At 50.6% G+C, this 24,216-nt stretch overlaps 1 protein-coding gene across 1 annotated transcript in view; it reads left to right on the forward strand.

Annotated features, from left to right (window-relative positions):
• Positions 1-11,889: 11,889 nt before the first annotated feature.
• Positions 11,890-24,216, forward strand: part of RNF11 (ring finger protein 11) — a 43,771-nt gene continuing 31,444 nt past the window's right edge. Inside the window, exon 1 of the mRNA XM_068140589.1 lies at positions 11,890-12,427. Within this exon, the coding sequence (XP_067996690.1) occupies positions 12,305-12,427 (123 nt within the window). The 5' untranslated portion in view covers positions 11,890-12,304. The remainder of the gene's footprint in view (positions 12,428-24,216) is intronic.

Genomic DNA, 24,216 nt, shown 5'->3' on the forward strand with positions numbered 1-24,216 from the left:
AGAAGTCCCTCATGTTGAGGTGGAACTTCCTGTGCTGCAGTTTCCATCCATTGCCCCTTGTCCTATCCCAGGGCACAAGTGCGCAGAGGCTGTCCCTTCCTGACACCCAGCTCACAGATATTCAAAGACATCGATTAGATCCCCTCTCAGTCTTCTCCTCTCTACACTGAACAGCCCCAGAGCTCTCAGCCTTTCCTCATCAGGCAGTGCTGAAGTCCCTTCATCATCCTTGTAGCTCTACACTGGACTCTCTGGAGCAGATCCGACCTCTGTCCCTCTTGAAGTGGGGAGCCTAGAGCTAGACGCAGTATTCCAGGTGAGGTCTCATTCGGGCAGAGTACAGGGGGAGGAAAACCTGCCTCAATCTGCTGGACACACTTCTCTGAATGCACCCCAGGATCCCACTGACCTTGGCCACAAGGGCACATTGCTGTCCCATGCAGAGCTTTCGTCCACCAGAACTCCACATTAGAATTGATAAATCTTAAGTTTGCAGCGAGCTTAATATTCAAACGATATTTTGAAGTAGAATTTAGTAATTATAATTTCAACGCAACGAAACAGATGAAAATGTGGGGTTTGGACTTCATTTACCTGTAAATTGCATCAGTAAGCTTCCGGAATCCAGTGGCATGTTATTTCCCGTCGGCCATTTTGTTTGGCCCCGAGCATGCTGGGAGCTGGAGTCCTGTTACGCAGAGCGCCCTGTCGGCCATGATGTTTGCCCCGAGCATGCTGGGAGCTGCAGTCCTGTACACAGAGCGCCCTGTCGGCCGTGTTGCTTGCCCCGAGCGGGCTGGGAGCTGCAGTCCTGTACACACAACGTCCTGTCGGCCATGTTGCTTGCCCCGAGCATGCTGGGAGCTGCAGTCCTGTACACACGACGTCCTGTCGGCCGTGTTGCTTGCCCCGAGCGGGCTGGGAGCTGCAGTCCTGTACACACAACGTCCTGTCGGCCGTGTTGCTTGCCCCGAGCGGGCTGGGAGCTGCAGTCCTGTACACACAACGTCCTGTCGGCCATGATGCTTGCCCCGAGCATGCTGGGAGCTGCAGTCCTGTACACACAACGCCCTGTCGGCCGTGTTGCTTGCCCCGAGCGGGCTGGGAGCTGCAGTCCTGTACACACAACGCCCTGTCGGCCGTGTTGCTTGCCCCGAGCGGGCTGGGAGCTGCAGTCCTGTACACACGACGTCCTGTCGGCCATGATGTTTGCCCCGAGCATGCTGGGAGCTGCAGTCCTGTACACAGAGCGCCCTGTCGGCCGTGTTGCTTGCCCCGAGCGGGCTGGGAGCTGCAGTCCTGTACACAGAGCGCCCTGTCGGCCGTGTTGCTTGCCCCGAGCGGGCTGGGAGCTGCAGTCCTGTACACACAACGCCCTGTCGGCCGTGTTGCTTGCCCCGAGCGGGCTGGGAGCTGCAGTCCTGTACACACAACGCCCTGTCGGCCGTGTTGCTTGCCCCGCGCATGCTGGGAGCTGCAGTCCTGTACACACAACGCCCTGTCGGCCGTGTTGCTTGCCCCGAGCGGGCTGGGAGCTGCAGTCCTGTACACACAACGCCCTGTCGGCCGTGTTGCTTGCCCCGAGCGGGCTGGGAGCTGCAGTCCTGTACACACGACGCCCTGTCGGCCATGTTGCTTGCCCCGAGCGGGCTGGGAGCTGCAGTCCTGCTACGGGGCCACGCTGAAGGGCCGGGGGGGTGGGAGCTGGGAAGGCCCTGGGAGCTCTGGAAGCACCAAGAAGTGGGTTTGTGGCTTCCTGAGAACAGCGGGAGAGTGGCTGGGTATTACTGGGAGCCCCGAGGAAGGATTCTGTAACTCCTGGGGGCACAGTGGGGCCACAGGGGGCACAGTGGGGCCACAGGGGGCACAGTGGGGCCACAGGGGGCACAGTGGGGCCACAGGGGGCACAGTGGGGCTGGCGGTCACTGGGTGTCGCCAGAGGCACTGAAAAGCACCAGCAGGACACCAGGGACTTACGGGAAGGGATGTTGTAGATGCTGGGAGCACCAGGAAGGGAATGCTGGGACACTGGGAGGACACTGGAGCCACACGGGGAAGGAGGTCTGGGGGTTACTGGGAGCAGTGGTGGGCCTGGGGAGGCAGTGGGATGTGTGTGAGCACTGGGAGGTGGCTGGGCATCACTAGCAGCCCTGGGAAGGCATTCACCTTGGCACGACTGGGGCCACGCTGGGAGCACTGGCAGAGCATGGGCAGCACTCGGTGTTCCTGGTAGCCATGGGAAGAGAGTTCTGGACACTGGGAAGACAGGGAGGCCTCACTGGAAGCAATGGGCAATGGGTGTCACTGGGAGCACTGGGAAGGGATTTGCAGGTCAATGGGAAGGACTGCGAGGGACTAGAGGACACTGAGAGCGCTGGGTAGATTCACTGCCGACCGGGAGGGGATTTGGGGAGTTACTGGGAGCATTGGGAGAGACTGGAGGGGCACTGGGAGCACTGGGGAGGGGAGTTAGGTGTGAGTGGGACCCTGGGAGGGCACTGGGGCCATACTGGGGTCACTGAGGGGCATGGTGAGCACTTTGAGCACTGGGAAGAGGAGTTGAGGGATACTGGAAGAACTGGGAAGGACTCGGAGGGCACAGGGGTGACACTGGGACCCTGGGGAGGGAGGTGATAGGCACTGGGAGCACGGGGGATGGCGCTGGGTGTTACTGGAAGCACTGGGAAGGGAGTTTTTTGGGGCTACTGTGACCCTGTGAAGGGACAGGAGGGGCAATGGAAGCACCGGGGAGGGGATCTGGGGGCTAATGAGAGCGCTGGAAGGACACTGGGGCCATACTGGGACCACCACGAGGGACTGGAAGAACATCCAGGCCATACTGGAAGCACTGGGAGATCACTGGGAGAAGGACTTGGGTGTTAGTGGGAGCATTGGGAAGGAATTTTGGGGTTACTGGGAGTGACTGTGTCGTATTGGGAGGCACTGGGCAAGACTGGGAAACAAAACCAATATTAAACCTGCTGGTCTGGTCATAGTATCACAGTATCAGTCAGGGTTGGAAGGGACCACAAGGATCATCCAGTTCCAACCCCCCTGCCATGGGCAGGGACACCCCACACTAGAGCAGGCTGCCCAGAGCCTCATCCAGCCTGGGCTTAAACACCTCAAGGGATGGGGCCTCAACCACCTCCCTGGACAACCCATTCCAGGGCTTCACCACTCTCATGGGGAAGAACCTCCTCCTCACATCCAGCCTGAATCTCCCCACCTCCAGCGTCATTCCATTCCCCCTAGTCCTATCACTACCTGAGACCTGGTCTGGGCAAACAACCAGCATCTGCAGACAGCCCAAAGTGCCCTTTGAGGGCAGAGAGCAGCGCGGGTCGCCTGGGCAGCGAGCAGTGCCCGCCCGCGGCCACACGGCGGCAGCAGGGAGCGCCCAGCGCGGGACCCTGCGCGCCGCCTCCGTAGCGAGGCGCGGGGCTGGACCAGCGCCTGCAGGCGGAAAGGGCCCCCAGGGGCGATCGGCCCCAAACCGGGAGGCGAACAGGGGAAGTGGAGGCGTTTGAAAGGGTTTCTTTATCTGAGGGAGAAGGTCAAAGGTTTGAATCACAGAATTAACCAGGTTGGAAGAGACCTTCGAGACCATCAAGTCCAAGCTATCACCCAACACATCTAATCAACTAAACCATGGCACCAAGTGCCTCATCCAGTCTCCTTTTAAACACTTCCAGGGATGGTGACTCCACCACCTCCCCGGCCAGCACATTCCAATGGCCAGTCTCTCTTTCTGGGAAGAATTTCTTCCTCACATCCAGCTCAAACCTCCCCTGGCACAGCTTGAGACTGTGTCATTTCTGTCACTGCTGCCTGGGAGAAGAGACCAACCCCCACCTGGCTACAACCTCCCTTCAGGGAGTTGTAGAGGGCAATGAGGTCTCCCCTGAGCCTCCTCTTCTCCAGGCTAAACACCCCCAGCTCCCTCAGCCTCTCCTCTCAGGGCTGGGCTCCAGACTTCTCCCCAGCGTTGTTGCCCTTCTCTGGACATGTTCCAGCATCTCAACATCTTTCCTAAACTGAGGGGCCCAGAATTGGACACAGGACTCAAGGTGTGGCCTAACCAGTGCTGAGCACAGGGCAGAATGACCTCCCTGCTCCTGCTGGCCACACTGTTCCTGATGCAGGCCAGGATGCCATTGGCCTTCTTGTCCACCTGGGCACACTGCAGGCTCATGTTCAGCCTACCATCAACCAGCACCCCCAGGTCCCTCTCTGCCTGGCTGCTCTCCAGCCACTCTGACCCCAGCCTGTAGCACTGCATGGGGTTGTTGTGGCCAATGTGTAGAACCCGGCACTTAGACTTTTTCAGTCTCATGCCCTTGAACTCTGCCCATCTGTCCAGCCTGTCAAGGTTGCTCTGCAGAGCTCTCCTACCCTCTAACAGACCAACACCTGCCCCCAGCTTGGTGTCATCTGCAAACATGATGGACTCAATCCCCTCATCCAGATCACCAATACAGATACTAAACAAGATTGGGTCCAATACTGATCCTTGCCATAAATAGCATTTGTAGGCAGTTTAGAAACCTACTTACAACATCAGACTATTTAGGCTTAATTCTGTAGTTTCTTCTCTACAGTCTCTAGGCTGCACAGCACAGTGCAGCCAGCTCTGTTCCGACTTGTTTTCTGTTTAAACTAAAAGGGAGCTATATAGGAAGCAACTTCAAAGTCCATTACTGACATCAGTTCTTCTAAAACGTGTCTCATACCTGTCACATCTGATCAACTGATTTCCTGAATCCTTGTGTAAGAGAGAAAAAAACTTCTCTCAGTGAGTGTGTGAGGTCTTCCTACCCCCCTGAAAGGACGGTGGCTCACAGGCACCCAGGGCTGCTCAGAACCCTACCAGATCACACAATCCCAGAGACATTCAGGTTGGAAAAGACCCTCAGGATCACCAAGTCCAACCTGAACCCTACTCTACAAGGGTCACCCCTAAACCAGATCCCCAAGCACCACATCTAAACCATCTTTAAACACACCCAGGCTTGGTGACTCCACCACCTCCCTGGGCAGCACATTCCAATGCCTGACCACTCTTGCTGGGAATAAATTATTCCTATTGTCCAGTCTGAACCTCCCCAGTCGCAGCTTGAAGCCATTCCCTCTTGTTCTATCACTAATCTCCTGTGAGAAGAGATCAGCAACAGCCACCAACTATCTGAAAGGAGGTTGTAGAGAGCCATGAGGTCTCCCCTCAGCCTCCTCTTTTTCAAACCAGAGTCCCAGCTCTGTCAGTTGTTCCAGATGCCGAGTCTTGGGCTCTCCAAGATGCCTCTGCTCCCATGGCAGAGCATCCCCCATAGCAGCACGGGTTTCGATCTTGTAAAACGCGTTTTAGACTGCAGTAGATACAGGCTTTTTATTTTTAGACCTTTTTCAACTCTAAATTAATACAAGTTTTTTTAATGTCGAGATAAAACCAAGAGATTTCTGACTAGTTGACTCCTCACACTATTATCTACAAACACAGTCTCAAGCTGCACCAGGGGAAGTTTAGGCTGGAGGTGAGGAGAAAGTTCTTCACTGAGAGTCATTCGTCATTGGAATGTGCTGCCCAGGGAGGTGGTGGAGTCACCATCCCTGGAGGTGTTCAAGAGGGGAGCAGACGTGGCACTTGGTACAGTGGTCTAGTCATGGGGTCTGTGGTGACAGGTTGGACTCGATGATCTTTGAGTTCTCTTCCAACCTTGGTGATACTGTGATTCTGTAATTTAAATGATTCTTAACCTCTCTCTCCTTCCTCCTCCTCCTCTGTCCCCCCAAGAAGTTTCAGGCATTTCAAGCATTCAGAGCATTTAGAGACGAGGCAGCAGCACACCCGCAGTGCCGGCAGTTAAACGCAAGGTGGCAGCACCGAGCGCCGACGGCGCATCTCCTGCGCCCCTTGGCGCGGGGAGCAGCTCAGCTGCTTCCCCTCGGGTTCTGCTATTCACATTCAAACCAAACAAAACGGCCACAAAGGGAAATCCACTCATTTTATTTTTTATATACACAATTAGTATTTCAAAACCCTACTTAAGGGGTTTTTTTTTATGTTCTAAAAAACTTTACCTAATGCAGGGGATTCAGTGGGATCATTGAAACATCTTTTTTTTACATCTAAATTAACACAATTCTTCAATATCTACATTAAAATGGGGGACTTTTTCCCCCTCCATTTCCACATTTCACACCCATACTTACAGTTTTAAACATCTGTCGATCTCCTCCTGCAATGCTCACACATTGCAAGCATTCAGGGTTGCAAGCACCCTTGTTGGGGGGGGTCCCCATCCCTCACTCACCTGCTCCTGTGCTGCATCATCTCCCCCCTCCCCCCCCCAAAGTGACATCATCACTTCACCCAGAATGTCCCACTCCTTTTTACTCACCCCCAGAAAAAGGCACAAAAGGAGGGAAATGACCCAGCCAGCAGCTCATTAAACCATTACATAACGCATGCATCCTCCCCCCGTGCAAAAGGGGAGCTCTGCTAGAGAAATAAAGGACTCCAGACCCCGTCCCACAGGCTGGTGGCTGCCCCAAAGGAGGAAACGTGCCAGAGGATGGCGCCACATCTCTCACACCCTATTTTGGCTGGACTCTTCAGCAGCAGCACTCATCCTGAGGCACTTTATTAGAATAAACCAAACCAGGTTGGAAGAGACCTTCAAGATCATCGTGTCCAACCCATCAACCAATCCAACCCACCCAAACAGCTAACCCATGGCACTTGTCACACTTGCCAGGCAGGATGCTCCTGCAGTGTTGCCCAATATGTCCAGTGGTGCCTGGCTCAAGAGGACAAGATTTTCATCCTCCAGCAGCCTCCACCCATGCACCAGGTCTGCAGATCAAAGAGGAAACTGCAGCAGGACCAGACTCCCAATCCAGTTCCTGGCAAAAACTGGGGACAACAGTCCAAGGGAATTTACTCCCCAGAGCCTCTCTCCTGTGGTTCTCCCTGGGGCTCCACCCACAAGCAAACCTCCCTGAGGTGACTTGGTCACCCTGTACAGAATCCATGCAGACAGATGTCTTTTCTCAAGAACATCATCTCTGGTTGAATACAGCTCAAATTGTGTCCCAGCATAGTCTCCTCACCATAGCACCTTCCTGAGCCCCAGCATTCCCAGCATCTGCAGCCACAGAGCTTTTCCCCACCTAGTGCTACCACAGTATCACAGTACATTAGAGATTGGAAGGGACCTCAGCCATCATCAGGTCAAATCCTCTGCCAAAGCAGGATCACAGAGGGTAGTCTGCACAGGAACACATCCAGGTGGGTTTTGATAGTCTCCAGAGGAGGAGACCCCACAACCACTCTGGGCAGCCTCTTCCAGTGCTCTGTCACCCTCACTGCAGAGAAGCTTCTCCTCGTGTAGAGGTGAAACCTTCTATGTTCAAGCTTGTATCCATTGTTCCTTGTCTTATTACTGTGCAGCACTGACAAGAGCTTTGCCCCCTCCACTTGACACCCACCCCTCAGATATTGATAGGCATTGATCAGATCCCCTCTCAGCCTTCTCTTCTCCAGACTAAACAGCCCCAGGACTCTCAGTTTCTCTTCATAGGGGAGATGCTCAAGTCCCCTCATCAACCTCATGGCTCTCTGTAGGACTCTCTCCATCAGGTCTCTGTCTCTCTTGAACTGTGTACCCCAAAACTGGACACAGGATTGCAGGTGTGGTCTCACCATCAATATTAGTCACTTGTGATTTAGAGATACAAAGGTGGCATTTCAGGGGACACCAGGTCTCCTCTATTTAATAGGCTTGAACTAGAGGATCAGCTCTTTGCCCAGTGCTTTCTTCTGGTACCACTTGATGGCACAGTTGCATCAGCACACAGCAGGCTGAAGGCAGGACAAATCAGCACATCCTGTCCACAGCTGTTCCAATTAATTTTGCATCACAAATGAACCTGTTTAATTAAAAGAACCTCACACTGCAATACTGACTAGGAACAAGCAGGGCATGCAAAAAAAATACACTCTGTATTTAGCCACTTCAGTCCCAGAGATTGCCTTGAAAAGTCAGTACTTTTTTTCATGCAGGTGGGGCTTGAAAGTCTCCAGAGAAGGAGACTCCACAACCTCTCTGGGCAGCCTGTTCCAGTGCTCTGGGACCCTCACAGTGAAGAAGTTCCTCCTCATGTTGAGGTGGAACCTCCTGTGCTGTAATTTATATCCACTGCCCCTTGTCCTATCCCAGGGTGCAACTGAGCAGAGTCTGTCCCCTCCCTCTTGAGCCCCAGCCCTCAGGTATTTATAAACATTTATCACCCCCCCCCCCTCAGTCTTCCCCACACTAAACAGCCCCAGGGCTCTCAGCCTCTCCTCACCAGGCAGTGCTCCAATCCCTTCAGCATCCTTGTAGGCCTCCATTGGACTCTCTCCAGCAGATCCATATCCCTCTTGAACTGGGGAGCCCAGAACTGGATGTAATATTCCAGGTGAGGTCTCACCAGGGCAGACTGGAGTGAGAGGAGAATCTCTCTCAATCTGCAGGACACTCCTCCTAATGCACCCCAGGATGCTATTGGTATGATAATTACTTGTTCCCCAAACTAAGCAAGGGAAGCAAAACCCAGAGAAAAGTGCAATGGTAAAAGTGTCCTATGGTCCTGCTGGAACTGAAAAACTGCTCCAGTGAACCACATCCTCTTGGAAAACAAACGAAAAGAGGCCACATAAAACCTACTTGTGAGCCTCCAAATCTGTGTGGAATGAAGATCTCCTATAGCATGACCACCTCATAAATAGGGGCCAGTTGTGGCTTGGTCTATATGCTTGGTCCTGCATCTGGGTTGGGGCAATCTAAAGCACCAATACAGGCTGGGCAGGGACTGGCTTGAGAGAAGCCCTGAAGAAAAGGACTTGGGGGTGCTGGGGGATGAGAAGTTCAACATGAGCCACCAGTGTGCACTTGAAGCCTAGAAAGCCAACAAGAGCCTGGGCTGCATCAAGAGAAACATAGCCAGCAGGCTGAGGGAGGTGATTCTCCCCCCTCTGCTCCACTCTGCTGAGACCCCACCTGGAGTACTGTGTCCAGTTCTGGAGCCCCAATTACAGGAAGCATCTGAAGGTGCTGGAATATGTCCAGAGAAGGGCCATGAGGATGAGCAGAAGGCTTGGAGCTCCTCTCCTATGAGGACAGACTGAGGGAGTTGGGACTGTTCAGTCTGGAGAAGAGAAGGCTCCCAAGGAGACCTAATTGTGGCCTTCCAAAATCTGAAGGGGGCTACAAGAAAGCTGGGGAGGGACTTTTTAGGGTGTCAGGGAGTGATAGGACTGGGGGGAATGGGAAAAAAAAAACTAGAAATGGGTAGATTCAGATTGGATGTTAGGAAGAAGTTATTCCCCATGAGGGTGGCGAGACACTGGCACAGGTTGCCCAGGGAGGTGGTGGAAGCCTCATCCCTGGAGGTTAAGGCCAGGCTGGATGTGCCTCTGGGCAACCTTCTCTAGTGTGAAGTGCCCCTGTCCATAGTAGGGGGCTTGGAACTGGATGGTCCTTGAGGTCCTTTACAACACTGACAATTCTGTGGTTGTGTAAGTTTTGAGCTGGTGGCTCAAAGCCATTACTAACCATCTACTGACACTACAGGAATTAATGGCTTAGAAAAACAAGTGGCTTAAACCATCCCTACCCTGAAGAACTCAGTAATGACCGGGTAATAGCTCTTCCTTATTGAGAGCTCTCAGCGGGGCAGAGCCTGCCATGCTGCAAAGTTGAACATGAACTGCTACTTCCTCTTCAGTTTCCGAGTCCACCATGATGTTCTTCCAACATCTGACAAGTCTCCATCTTTCAAAGGTCTGGCTCCCAGATTAGACCCATCCTGTGCTTACTAATGGGAAAGTTTTAACTGGGCTTAGCAGTTACTCCTTTTGGAGATCCGCCTCAAGGTGAGCGAGCATGACACTTGTACTGTGGGACCCCAGAGCGCTCGCCAGGATACGACACTTGTACTGTGGGACCCCAGAGCGCTCGCCAGGATACGACACTTGTACTGTGGGACCCCAGAGCGCTCGCCAGGATACGACACTTGTACTATGGGACCCCAGAGCACTCGCCAGGATGAGGCCAGAGACTCACGTTTGCAGACTGGTTTCCAAAGAAAGGAAATCCCGGCATGCCAGCCAGCAGGAAGGCACCATACGTTCCCACGAGGCTTGCACACTCTACAGGATGAGGATTGCAAGGCAGAGCGCAGCACGTGCCCATGGGCTTCGGAGAGCTACGCCAATGACGCAGGCTGAAGTTCCACACAGAAAATAAACCATTAAATGACAGCTGAATAAATGTCTCTCTAGCTGCCAGTAACCTTGTTCCTGATGTTGCCACTTCACAACTGAAAATACCAGTCACTGAGCTGGAGCCTCACCACAAGGCTCTCACTGCAGACAGCTTGGACATGGCCTTAACCTTGAAACCAGGGCCGGGTGAAGCAATGGCTTGCTGGATCCCCTCCAACAATTGCTTGCCTAATTCTCCTATTATACTGAGTCAACACACTCATAGGATAAACACTCACATGACCAAATAATCTACAGCCATCATTATTGTTTACAGTAGGCCACTGCCAAGCCTCTCCATCATGAGCCACGCACCCAATTTGTGAATAGTTTTTATTCTGTTTCTTAGGGTAGCCTAAAACTATGTCTGAAGCCCACAAACATCAGCAACAGCTCTTCTGCTCTTACAGACTTCACGCTGGGGCCGTTTAGGTTATCCACTGAGAAGCAGCAAAACAAAGCAATGCAATTAAATACTCAGGGAAGAACATGGCAAGGTCTGTTCCCAGGCTGAGAGGTCCACCCCCCCGACCTCCTGAGTGCTTTAAGTAAAGGTTGTAGAGACTAATATCTCATCGTGGACAACTGGTTTGTAGATACTTTGACCCAAGAGGGAAGCCCTAGGTCAAACCAGAGCTGACACTGATCACCAGAGAAGATCGTGGTTGAGACTGGCCATGCTGTACTGCATTGTAGCCCCTACCTCCCAGCTGCACTGAATTTACCTCACTTGAAAAAAGGTACTAGAGCACCAAGAGAAAGATTTAAAAACATATTCCATAGTATGAATCTGAAAGCTGAGGAAGGATTTTGAGGAGCTGTCCTCCATGCCAAAGCTTTACAGGACACTGAAAGGCTCACCTTGCAATGAAACAGCGTTGTTCCCTTCTGTGGGGGTCTGCACTAGCACGTAAAGAGGGGCACTCACTTCAAAGTTCCGTTTGTACAGAGGTATATATCGATACATATACACACATACACAGACGTATATGCTTGTATTTAAATCCACATGTACTTTTTTTTCTGTGGAGGAAAAAAAGAAATAATAAAAAGCGCTAGATAGGTTTTATTTTAGTATCTACTTACCACATACAGAGCCTGAAGGGCTACCTTCAGGAACACAAAACTGCTAGGAGAAGTGCCTGTGGCCTTTTTTGCTCCGCACTCGGGGTTCAGTGCCCTGCCCCTCCAGTTACAAAGCGTGTCCACCCCTGTAACGCCAGCGACAAGCACGAGAGAAGCCTCTTTTTGCCCGGAGAAACAACCCAGGGATGAACCACAGGCTGGGGCAGGCTCCTCGGCCTCACACCGGGACTGCTCCGCCGCCAGACCGGGGCGGGCTCCCCATGCCCAGCGCGCCGCCATGCCCGGGAAACAAACAATTCCCAAGCGCCGCCGGGGGTGGAGCAAGGCGGCACCCTCCATTTTGGGGGCCAGGGGGAGCCCACCGCGCCGCAGGCGGCAGCAGCTGGACAGGCCCGGCCCGGCCTCCCCTGCCCCACTTCGCCTCGTCCCGCCGGGGGCGGGCAGGGCTCGCCCCGCCGCGAGGCCGGGGCCGGGCGCGGCAGAGTGGGGCCTTGCGGCTTCAAGCCTGCTCCGGCGGGGAGGAGTGAGAGGAGGAGCCACAGCGGCCTGTGCGACAAAGCTCAGTGCGCAGGGAGTTGGTGACCAGGAAGCAGAACAGCGCCGGGCTGCCGCGGGGCGGGGGGGGACCCCGCCGGAGCCTGCTGCCCCACGCCGCCGCCCCCCCGGGGGGTGGGAGGCCAGTCCTGCCGCCCCCCTGGCTCGGGGGTCGGGGCGGCTGCGGAGCGAAGCGGGAGGCGGTGGGGCTGCTGCTAAGCCGCTTAGGGCCGGGGCTGGCATGAGCCTCCCCGGCGGGGCGGCTGCGGGCTGCGCGCTGCGGCGGGGAGGCTGAGGGCTCGGAACCGCCGCCGGCGGGGGCTGGCGGTCTGTCCCTGAGGAGGAGGCGAAGAGGGAGCCCTGCTCCCCGGGGGAAAGATGGGGAACTGCCTCAAGTCCCCCACCTCCGATGACATCTCGCTGCTGCACGAGTCCCAGTCGGACAGAGCCAGCTACGGGGACGGGGCCGAGCCGGATCAGGAGCCGCCGCCGCCATATCAGGTAGGGAAAGGGAAGGGAGGGCCGCGGCGGAGAGCGGAGGCTGGAGGGGGCATAGGGGAAGCGGGATAGGCAGCGGGGGGCGACGGGGGCCGGGGGAAGGGGGCGAGGGACGAGGGGGCCGCGGTGCGGGGCAGCGACAGGCCCCTCGCCGTGAGGGCCGGGTCGGGGTCTGCCGCTGACTCCCTCCCTCTCTTCCTCCTCGCCGCCGCTCCTGCGCTGGGCGGCCGCCCGAACCTCTCCCTTTCCGCTCACGCGTACCGGGGGGAAGCCGCTTTGTCTCTTCCAGGCTCCCAGCTTGGGCCTCTCGGCAGCGGGGAGGCGAGGTTCTGGCGGCGGCGAGAGTCGGCCGGGCCAAGCCCGGCGGGGGTCGGGGAGGCTCGGTCGCGCTGCCGGTCGGGGGTCAGCTGCGGGGTCACGGGGGAGAGGAGGATAGGGGCCGGCCCTCAGGCCGATGCCGCGTCCTTTGTTGCCTGTCTGCGGTGACATCACCGTCTGGCGTTGCGCTGCTCGGGTGACGCTCCGGGACGGGCACCGCGGGCGGGTGCGCTGCCCGGGCTTTGTCCGGGCCCATTCGCGCTCGCCCGGGCTTCGCTCCCCTATTTTTAGCAGCGTCTGATACCCAGTAAGTAACTCTCCCAGCCCAGTGGATCCTGTTTCCCCCGGTCGTGTGGGGCACCGGCAGGGAAGTTGTTGCCCATTGTTCGGTTTTTCTGTCTCTGCGAGAATCTGTTAATTTGTATCTTGGCGATGAAGCGGCGGGGGGAAAGGTCGGGTGTGTTCCTTTACCGCTTGCCTCGCAGCCGAGGATCACGCTGATGTCGAGTGGTGATGGCGTTGGTTCAAAAGCCCTGCTCTCGGCCACTTCAAGGAGGGATGGTCGTGGGAAAGAGAAGTTTGAACTTGGGGTTGCACTTGTCTGCTCTTCATCTTCTCCATCCCTATACATATATACATGAATGTATATTACCCGAAACAGATTGTCCACAGTAAACATTTTACAGCGCTAAAAGAAAACAAAACAAAACCCCCACAAGAATATAAGTAGTACGACTGGAATTTAACATTTTGGAGTAAGAGATTCACAGATTTTTTTTTAGTTAAGTTTTAAAAGTATTTTCCTGTCTGAGGGAATAGGATACATTCCCCAGAAGGATACAGGAATGACAGTTGAGACACAAATTCTGCAGGGTGACTCGAGTGATCTCTTTCTGAGGCTGGGAGTCATTGAGTAGTCGCAGCCTTGATGTATAATTAGTAAAATCGCAGGAAGTATTTAACTGGGCAGGTGTGTGATCTACAAAATGCTTCGACAAGTTTAGGAATTACAGCCTTGATAGGAGGCTCTGTACGTGTTCAAGGGGAGCCCCACAAGTAGCAGCCCTTTCTGAGGCAGTGAAGCTCTGCTGGTGTTGATTGGGAGTGTGTGCCTGTTCGTTTTGGTTTGGTGCAAAAGCTTAATATTTGAAGAGATTTCATCATGTGAGGGAATTTCTTCCTGAGTTCTGAACTGCATCTGCTGAAGTCCACTAAAGAGCTAGGTGGCAGGTGAAGTTTTTTAAAGGTTGTGTTCTAAATCAAGCCTGAATTGTCCTTGCAGATTAGGAATGTCGAGTAAACATCTGAAGTTTGACTGTTTTCTGATGTTGTATTTACATCTGTGATTCTAGGAAGACTTGAGGAGTTGCTTCCCCCCTCGTGGAACCAAGCTGTTAGCTCTTGTAAGACTCACAGATCAAGCATGTCAGGTGCCTCACACAGGCCTTCTTGTGTGGATTTCAGTATGAGTACTCTTGTTCTGTCAGTGTTTGGTTGTTGTTTTCCTTGACGAGGAACTTCTTGTTCATTGTGGATGCTTGACTGAGAACATAGTAGACAGTAAAATAAAGTAAGTTAGACAGTAAAATAAGGTAGAGGTGTCTGATACCCAGTAAGTGTATTCCAGCAAAACCTCCCTTGCTTGAGTAGAGCTGTGAGGTATCAGGTGATGTGCCCACAGGCGTTTTGCAGTCTTAAGCATCCCTGGCTGTCCTGAGAGTCTCTCTGCTGATCCCAGCAATTCGTAAAGCTTCGCCTTAAGGTGGCACTTTGTGGCTCACGCAGTCAAAGTTCAGAGCTGTTCTTTCCATAGGCTTTTGATCCACAATGGTTTGTGATTATTATTATTTTTTAAAATAATAATTAATTTATTTCAATAAAAAGACCTTCCCTGCAATATTACATTGAGCTCAAGAGCATTTGGGGTTATACAAGATGCATAGTTGAGACTCCAAATGTGAAATGATTCCTGTTGTTGCAGTAGGTGGCTGACTTAATTTGAACTTTCAGGTGGCACCTTGGATTCTGTGTTACAAATGGGAATTTAGGAGTTCTGGCCTTGTTTGTGCTAACTACTCCTTTTGCAGTGTCTCTCCACCAGAATTAGTGTGTGTAATAGAAGTAAAGGAAGTAAAGCAAGGAAGAGGATAAAGAATTCAAAAACTTGCTGGTGGCAGCTAGTAGTGTGTGCAAGAGACTAGGAAAAGAACAATTTGAAATCTAGCTGTTGAAATTTCAGCCATGAAAAGGAGGGTAAGATTTATTGTATGAAAAAGCAGCTAGCATGTGAGTGCACATATTGTACATGGACTCATCCCATTACATAGAATACATAGAATAAACCAGGTTGGAAGAGACCTTCAAGATCATCACGTCCAACCCATCAACCAATCCAACTAACCCATGGCACCAAGCACCCCAGCAAGTCTCCTCCTGAAAACCTTCAGTGGCAGCGACTCCACCACCTCCCCAGGCAGCCCATTCCAATGGGCAATCACTCTCTCTGTATAGAACTTCTTCCTGACATCCAACCTAAACCTCCCCTGGTGCAGCCTGAGACTGTGTCCTCTTGTTCTGGTACTGGCTGCCTGGGGGAAGAGACCAACATCCGCCTGTCTGCAACCTCCCTTCAGGTAGTTGTAGACAGCACTAAGGTCACCCCCGAGTCTCCTCTTCTCCAGGCTAAGCAACCCCAGCTCCCTCAGTCTCTCCTCATAGGGCTTGTGTTCCAAACCCCTCACCAACTTTGTTGCCCTTCTCTGGACTCGTTCCAGCAAGTCAACATCCTTCCTAAACTGAGGGGCCCAGAAGTGGACACAGTACTCGAGGTGTGGCCTAACCAGTGCAGTGTACAGGGGCAGAATGACCTCCCTGCTCCTGCTGGCCACACTGTTCCTGATGCAGGCCAGGATGCCATTGGCCCTCTTGGCTGCCTGGGCACACTGCAGGCTCATGTTCAGCCTACCATCGACCAGCACCCCCAGGTCCCTCTCTGCCTGGCTGCTCTCCAGCCACTCTGACCCCAGCCTGTAGCACTGCATGGGGTTGTTGTGGCCAATGTGCAGAACCCGGCACTTGGATGTGTTAAATCTCATGCCGTTGGACTCTGCCCGTCTGTCCAGCCTGTCGAGGTCCCTCTGCAGAGCCTCTCTACCCTCCAGCAGATCAACTCCTGCCTCCAGCTTGGTGTCGTCAGCCAATTTACTGATGATGGACTCAATGCCCTCATCCAGATCCTCAATTTGGTATGCTTGCTTCTCTTGTAGCAAAGTGTCAGCTTCCTGAAGAGCTCTTGCAAGGCACACAAACTAGGAGAAGGAATCTTGTTGGGTGCAGATACACAGATGTAAAAAAAATCACTTCTGTGTCTCTTGTAACTGACCCCTGTATTATTCTGACATATTGGAATACTAAGTAGTATTTTATGGGATTGTGCTGTGGACATCCATATGGCAATCTTGTTGAGCCATAGTTCTTAATTAGCTATTTATTCCTAACTGCAACTTGTGCCCCCAATAATTTTTTTCAGCATTGCATGTCAAGCTTGTTTTATTAGTGAGTGCTTTTGAGCCACCTGTGGGAAATTCTTGCTTCTGAAAATGAGATAGAGAATTGGAATTGGGGCAATGGACACGTGGAGTATTGGGGAATACGCCTGGAAGTCAGAATCTCTGCATGTACCTGTCTCTGCTGTCAGTCCCTGTGGCAGTAGGTGTTGGTTGCTACAGCAGAAAGGCTTCTGGGGGAAAGCATCTTTTTAAGCAGGTATCTGAGTTAATGAGGAAGTGGTCCATTAAAGCACCCAGGCATCCCCCAGTGCGTTAAACTTAACGTCTAACATGGCAAGTAATGAAAACATGCCAGTAAAAGAGTGTGCCTGTGTGACGGCGGGGAAAGGAAGTGATTTCAGGAGTGGACCAGCATTTTCACGAGCAGATGCTATTTTTGGATGCCTCCAGTTTAGAACCCAGGAATTACAACTGTTTCTCTAAGTGCTAAGCACACACAACTCCCTTTTTACCCAGCAAATCTGTGATTAGGAGTTTGGGTTTTTTCTCAAGTCCTCAAAATTGAGTCTGCTTTCGAGTTTGTTTTCCTTTTCTGTGTGACTTCTTTGCCCTCTGTTGGCAATATGCCTCCTGCTGTTTTTCCATACACATTGACTTTTTTCCTGGTGTATCTTACTTCTGTTAGTTCTCCTCAGAAGACTGCTTTGCACAACAGACGTGCCCCTTAGTTTCTGTATCCTGTTTCTCTTCTTAAGTAGTTCCTTAATAGTTGCAGGAAGTAATTTGCCAGTTTATTAAACTTGGGAATTGTGCCAAGTAAAGTACAGAATACCTCAAAAACTTGGGGAGAAAAGCTTCTGAAAAGTCTGGCTGTGGACAAAATACACTGCAGTCTGCTAAAAACAATGTATACCACTTGCTAAATGAATAAGCTAAAAGCATGAGAAGGAATCCCAAGCTCTTGGTGTTGATGCTGAACTTGTAAAAGCACATTTAATATGTTGACGTGGCAGGCAGACTAATAAGATACTGTCCCTTTACCTGAAGAGATCCAAGGCACACTCCAGCACTCAGCACTACCCTGTGTTCTCTTACAGGCTCAGTTGAAATGTTTCAGTGGATCTAGTGGACTACTTTATTTTTTGGAGGGATTAATTTAAAACCTATTGACCTGGATACTCCTTTCGTTAGGCTGCAAGCACAAAAGGGATGAGGGATCACGAACGTGAGTTTCATCCAATGTCATGTTCCCACAGTCTTCCAAAAGCTGATGGGGACAGCAAGTTTTGAGATCACAATTTAGAATGTCTCTTGGCATCTCTTAAACTGAGGTTGCTGCAGTAGCCTCCTTCAGCCTTCTCTGTTAACTGAGCATCGCCTGTAGGCTTTGTACCCTCATCCCCATCCATCTTTCTTGTTGCTCTTTGTTCTAGCCATCTCCAGTTCACAGTGGTGGGTTGCCCAAGGAGGTGGTTGAGTCATCGTCCCTGGAGGCGTTCAAGAGGAGATTGGACGTGGCACTTGGTGCCATGGTCTAGTCATGGGGTCTGTGTTGATAGGTTGAACTCGATGATCCTTGAGGTCCTTTCCAACCTAAGTTATACTGTGATACTGTGGTGGCACAGCAGCCTGCGATGATGGAGCCCTAGGTCCCTAGCAGACCATCCTCTAGGATCCCCTCTCCCTAAATGTGCAGCACAATAGATGCAGCCCTGGAGTGTCACTTATCCAAGACACTACTTAGTCTACAGTTTGAACAGTCAGAAATTTTTCCTGAGATGATCTGCTGCGTTTCTGTGTGAAACTTGCTCCTGCAGATGCATGCAGTGGATGTATTTTGCTCAACAGAGGAGCAAAGCGTTGGTTATGCTCTTGTCCTGACTTAAGTAATACGCTATCTTGGTGTTCCAGTGCTGTCTTTTCAAAGCCATGGTAATTAATAGCTTTCAAAACTGCAAACCAAATTAATTCTGATATAGGAGCTGCACACACACACATATATATGTATATAAGCATCTGTATGAAATTCTACTGGGCCACAAACGAGAGGATTTATCATCTGTGGGTGCATGTATTGGTAGAGAAGGACTGCAGCCATGTAACATGTTATGATTTACTGTTGAGTGATTGCACAAACAGAGAACTGTTGGCATACAATGAAACAATGTAAGAGGAGGAAAGATGAAATGGGAGTACCTTACCTACAGAAAGCTAGCCATGGGAAAAAAGGCAAACCAGCTGGTACCTTTACTAACATGTAAGAGAAAGAAGTGTATTGAAAAGTTGCCTGTGCCAGCCTTGCCCTTTCTTTTCTGCTTGTCTGCCACATAACAGTGGTGACACATCTGAATCACTGGACTGTAATACTGCTGCAGTCCACAATTCCTCAGTCTGGTTGAGACTTCAAAGGGCTTCAACCAAGAGTTTCTCTTTGTTGTTGTGTTGCTGGTTAGTGCTTACTGGCAGTAGTGCCCTAGGTGAAGGATCAGCTACAGTAAACGATGGAGGAGTTTGCTGCATGGATAAGAAACGGTGGAGCGAGGCAGTGATATTTTGTGTTTAATTCTTGTCAGGAACAATTGCTTAAGGTACCTTATACACCCCCTGCTCAGAAATGGACACGGGCCATAGTAGTATTAGGGAATAATATCCCTAACTGTGCAGGCCCAAGTACTAAGTGTTGAAGTCACTCCTGTTAAATAGTTATAAAATCAGATGGCTGCATTTAGAAAATCTCTAAGCCCTCCATGTCTTATGGTGCAGTTCTGGTAAATTATTTATATGTGCAAAGCAATAATAAACTTTTTTTTTTACCATCTGTGTGGGGGTGTACAATTTATTTATCCAGACAGTAATGAAATATGTATTAGGAACTTCATTGTAATAGCATTCAAGATTCTGCCAGGCAACTTGTGACAAGATGAGAGGGCATGGCCTGAAGCTGTGCCAGGGGAGGTTTAGGTTGGATGTGAGGAAGCACTTCCTCAGGGAAAGGGGAATCAGACACTGGAATGGACTGCCCAGGGAGGTGTTTAAGGAAAGATTTCATGTGGCACTTAGTGACATGGCCTAGTCAGTGTGGTGGTATTAGGTCACAGGCTGAACTTGATGATCTCAGAGGTCTATTCCAGCCTGAATAATTCTGCAATTGTTTGGTTAGCGCACAATAGGCCGTGATGCTTCAGACTCCTGCCAGGTCTGTAGAACTTAGCAAGTTGCCCAGAGAATTGTGTATCTGGTGATCAGTGCTAGGTGGGAAGTTTAGTTAGAGTGCTGATCAAACCTCTTTTCTAGATAACAGAAGAAAATGTGTACCTGTATTTCCTGTCCTAACTCATACTGGTTTCAGCATATCCTGACAGCCAGGCTGATAAGCACTGTCTTCCATTTTGCTAGTGAAAAAAGCTGGGGGAGAAGAGGAGGGAAGGCAAAGCTGACAATAAAGGGATACCATCTGGTGATGGTGTCAGAGTTGAGTAGCTTTGTTCTTGGAAAATACCCATTCAGAAACTGGGTTTAATGAATATTTTAATAAATATTGGCTGAATATTGCATTTCTCCACCTGCTTTAAAATAGTTACTTAACTCAAGCTGGTTACAAATAGGTGTTTGACATGGCTAGAGGTAATGAGAAGTGTATGCTGATGTTCAAGCTCTCTGTGTTACCATCTTTCTATTACCTAAATTAGTTCTAGTTTCTGGACATACTGTTGTTGAGTTGGCAGTTGGCAAAGACCTGTTCCTGACCATTCTGACCACAAGGCTTTCCAGGAGGGGTTTTGAAAAGAAGAGAGTGTTTGTGACATTTGATGGAGTACTGCTTACTGTTTTACCCAGATTGCTAGAAGAAATGTTTTAAGTTAGAGATCAATGTTCTGTACAAGGTTCTCCCCCTGTCCCTGTTATCACTTCAACAAAGGAAAGAAGCTTGGTTTAATGAACACTTCTGCAGAGCTTGATAATGGCTGTAGTCAAACTGCTTGCAGAGTGTGAGGTCAGAAAGCTAAAAATGCCACCACTTGCTTGTGGCAGCCAGGTGTCTTCAGCCTTTGTGTTTGTCCTTTGTGTTGCCTCCCTATAGACACACAGAGATAAACATGTTTATGTTTTGAAGAGGTAACGATCTGTGGAATAGACTAAAGCAAATCAGCCCTGACTCTTCTATGAGCTAATGAAACTGTTCCTGGGAGGCCAAAGAATCAGAAAATGAGCAGGTTTTTCAGGATGTCATGGCTGAGTTAGGCTGAAACTTCTTCAGGGGGGAAAAAAATAAATGAAGAGTCGCTTGTTGTTTGACTCTGAATTGCAAAGCAAGATTCAGTCTTGATTTAGACTGTAAGAAAACTTTGCCCTGACATTGTGCATGTCTCAGAAGTGAAGGTATCTTGCTTCTTGAAGATAGGATGTGGCTTTGTAGATGATGCTGTCTGTCTTATTGTTCTGCCAGCCTTTTGGGGACAGCTGCAGCAGTGACCTGTCCCAACAGAGCTAGAGTTGTGTGTAGCTTCTTGTTGGCTAGAACAGCATTGTGGACTTCAGCCCCCCCCCCCCCCCAAACTAAACAAAATACACCAAACCATCACTCTAGCAGCCCTAGCATAAGCCATTGTCATTTCTAGTTCAGTCTTCTGTTTAGTCTAACTTTAACCAAATCACTTAACTGGTCTGTGCCTTAGTTTCCTCACTATGAAATGGGGAGTAAAGGACTAATAAAGTTTATCTTCAGGGCAGGCATGCTTAGTGATTTGAGTAATGTTTGTAAAGTGTTCCCTAATTTGATTTTAATAAAATATTCCTCCATTATAAAACCAACCTCTGCAGGAATTCATAAGAAGCCTGCTGTAGAGAGGGATCTTGACCAGAAGATCTGTTTAAGTCAGTAGATAAGTCTCCTAAAATCTGGTTTGGAATCTGATAGTTCAGCATTTGTTTGGCAGCTCTCATTCCAGATGCTGGGTTGATAAGAGTGAAGGGGCTGTGGAGATGGTAATAAGAAATCTTGCCTTATCTTCATTTTGCTGGGAGATTATGCATTCTTTCAGCCAAGGCAAGCTAAACAAGGAATACCACCCCCCAAAATCTACAACCACCGTGCGTTTTGGAAGCTCTTGTGTTTCCTGCGGGTGCCACTGGCTCGTTCTGTGAGGAGCAGCTGTGACTGCCTGCTCATCTGTGCCTCACTCTCTGAACCACAGAAAACAGTTAGTTTTATGGACTGAAGCAAATCAGCTTTGACTTTCCTACCAAGTAATGAAGCAATGACCAAGAGACCAAACAGTTCTAAAGGGGTGGTGGTTGTGTTTTCCAGTCCTCCCCAGGAATCTACCAGCCACTGTTTCTCGTCAGTGAAGAGTAAGTCGGAGTGCCAGTGACACAAAAGCCGCTGAGCTGTCCGTGTACTGTGATATGGGCGAACAGCAGATGCGTGCAGCCACTGGAGGAGGAGATAAAAGACCTGTCCTTCCCACCACAGTTGCATCAGCCAAATCACAACCAGCTGCTTTGTTGCATGGGGCACTGCTGATGCCCCAGAATGCTTACGCCTGTTCTCCACCTTGCACGTGCATGCACCCATACCCTCCCATCTAAGCTGGGCTGAGTTGTGAACATTCTCATCCTGCCTCTGGCTTTAGCCACTGCTTTAGTATAGGGATGATGTAGACTTGAGGTGCCTGGGGGAGGAATGAGAGAAACTGACTCAAATTCAGTTCCTCCCTTAGCCCCGGCATGCAGTGATGAATGTGCAGACTACTGTCCCTGCAGTACTGAAACCTGTTTCCCTTGATAATACTTTTTGGATGTTGGAGGGGTCTCTCTGTCCTCTTACCTGCTTTTTCCCTGCTTAGAGCAATTTGTGTATCTATAGGTATAGTTCAGATGTAGGCCTTGGATGTAGCTCACTGAACTCCAAGGCCAAATGCACAGGCAAGGACAACCTCATCCTTTGTCAAAGACAGATCTCAGCTGGCTGACAATGTCAAGTTTTCCAGCACTTGGGACTCTAGCTAGTCCGTGTGCCATTGTAGTTTGGACTGCTGAAAAGCCACAAAGCATTAAAGAAATGCCTGATTTATGACTAATAAAATTTAATGAAGTCCCATGAACATCCAGTGACAAGCCAAAACCATCATCATTCAGTCACTGCAGGTTTGGAGAGCAGTAAGGAGTCTGCTGTCTTGAAGCCATGATTCAAACCATTAAATGTACCACTTGCTAATCTCTGTGATAGCAAAACTATTTTAATTGTTTTTTTAATCAGAGTAGAATATAATCCAGAAACACACCTAGCTATATAAACACTGGGGCAGTAGTTCAGAGTCACAGAAACGGGTTGGAAAAGACCCTCAGGGTCACCAAGTCCAACCCAGAAGCCTACTCTACAAGGCTCACCCCTAAACCATAGCCCAAGCACCACATCCAGGCTTGGTGACTCCACCACCTCCCTGGGCAGCACATTCCAATGCCTGACCACTCTTGCTGGGAAAAAAATTCTTCCTAATGTTCAGTCTAAACCTCCCCAGTCTCAGCTTGAGGCTGTTCCCTCTTGTTCTGTCACTATTATCTGTGAGAAGAGACCAGTACCAGCCTCTCCACAGTATCCTTTCAGGTCATTGTAGAGAGCAATGAGGTCTCCCCTCAGCCTTCTCTTTTCCAAACTAAGCAGCCTCAGCTCCTTCAGTTGCTCTTCATCAGATTTATTCTCCAGGCCCTTCTCCAGCTTCCTTGCCCTCCTCTGCACTGGCTGCAGCACCTCCACATCTCTCTTGGATTGAGGTGCCCAAAACTGGACACAATACTCAAGGTGTGGCCTCCCCAGAGCTGGGTACCAGGGGACAATCCCCTCCCTGCTCCTGCTGGACACAGCATTTCTAATCCCAGCCAGGATGCCATTGGCTTTCTTGGCCACCTGGGCAGACTGCTGGCTCCTATGCAGGTGCTTGTCCATTAGAACAATCAGCTGCAGAGACTATAATGTTTCTCTGTAGTCATCACCATTCTCACTCTGTCTGGTTCCCCAGATGATTTGTATACAAGCTCTAGCCAGAAGGAAATGGAGCAATATTTATCTAACTTTATTGACGTAGGATGCATCTTGGTGGCAGGGGCATAGGAAGCTCTGACTCAGTGTGAGCGCTGCAGATTTGGTTGAGCCTGGGTGCTCTCGGCCTTTCTGTTTCAGAGCTGTGGGAGGCTTATCCAAGAGATCAAAGTGCATTGGATTCCATTATATCAGTGTCTGTGGGACAGTATAATGCATGACTACTCCAGGGTGATGCCTGTGTCTGACTTCTATTCATCACTGTAACTAAACCCAGATACAGAGTTTGTTCTGCGCACTGGGCATTAATCACAGGGCTGGATTAGCACACTTGGCACAGTCTGTAATCCAGGCAGAGGTATAACTTTGCAGTAGAGATTAAAGCAAATGTTGAATTTTTTTTTACCTGAATACATTTTTATTAGAAGTTTAGGAAGAGAAGTGATTGGTCTCAGGTTTTGAGCAAAGGGCTGCAAGCATTGCTTGACTACAGGCATCCTAAACTGCTAAACTGGTTTGGGCTGTACTGCTGCTTAACAGACAGCAGGTAAGGTCTGTATTGAGTAGGAGCTACATAAAAAGGCTCAAATCAGCAAGCTAATGCTCTAAGATTTAGTTAAGAGACTGGAATCTCTTTAACCTTGGAGTCCAAGGGCTCAGGTCCAGCCAACATGGATTTAGGAGGGGCAGGTCCTGCCTCTCCAACCTGATCTCCTTCTATGATCAGGTGACTGCCTGGTGGACGTGGGGAGGCCTGTGGATGTGGTCTACCTGGACTTCAGCAAGGCCTTTGACACCGTCCCCCACAGCAAACTGCTGGCTAAGCTGTCAGCCCGTGGCTTGGACCACTACACTCTGTGCTGGGTTAGGAACTGGCTGGAGGGCCGGGCCCAGAGAGTGGTGGTGAACAGTGCCACATCCAGCTG

Source organism: Melanerpes formicivorus, unplaced genomic scaffold (assembly GCF_026170545.1).
Source record: "Melanerpes formicivorus ecotype bairdi unplaced genomic scaffold, bMelFor1.0.p_v2 SCAF_7, whole genome shotgun sequence".
NCBI classification, from domain to species: domain Eukaryota; kingdom Metazoa; phylum Chordata; class Aves; order Piciformes; family Picidae; genus Melanerpes; species Melanerpes formicivorus.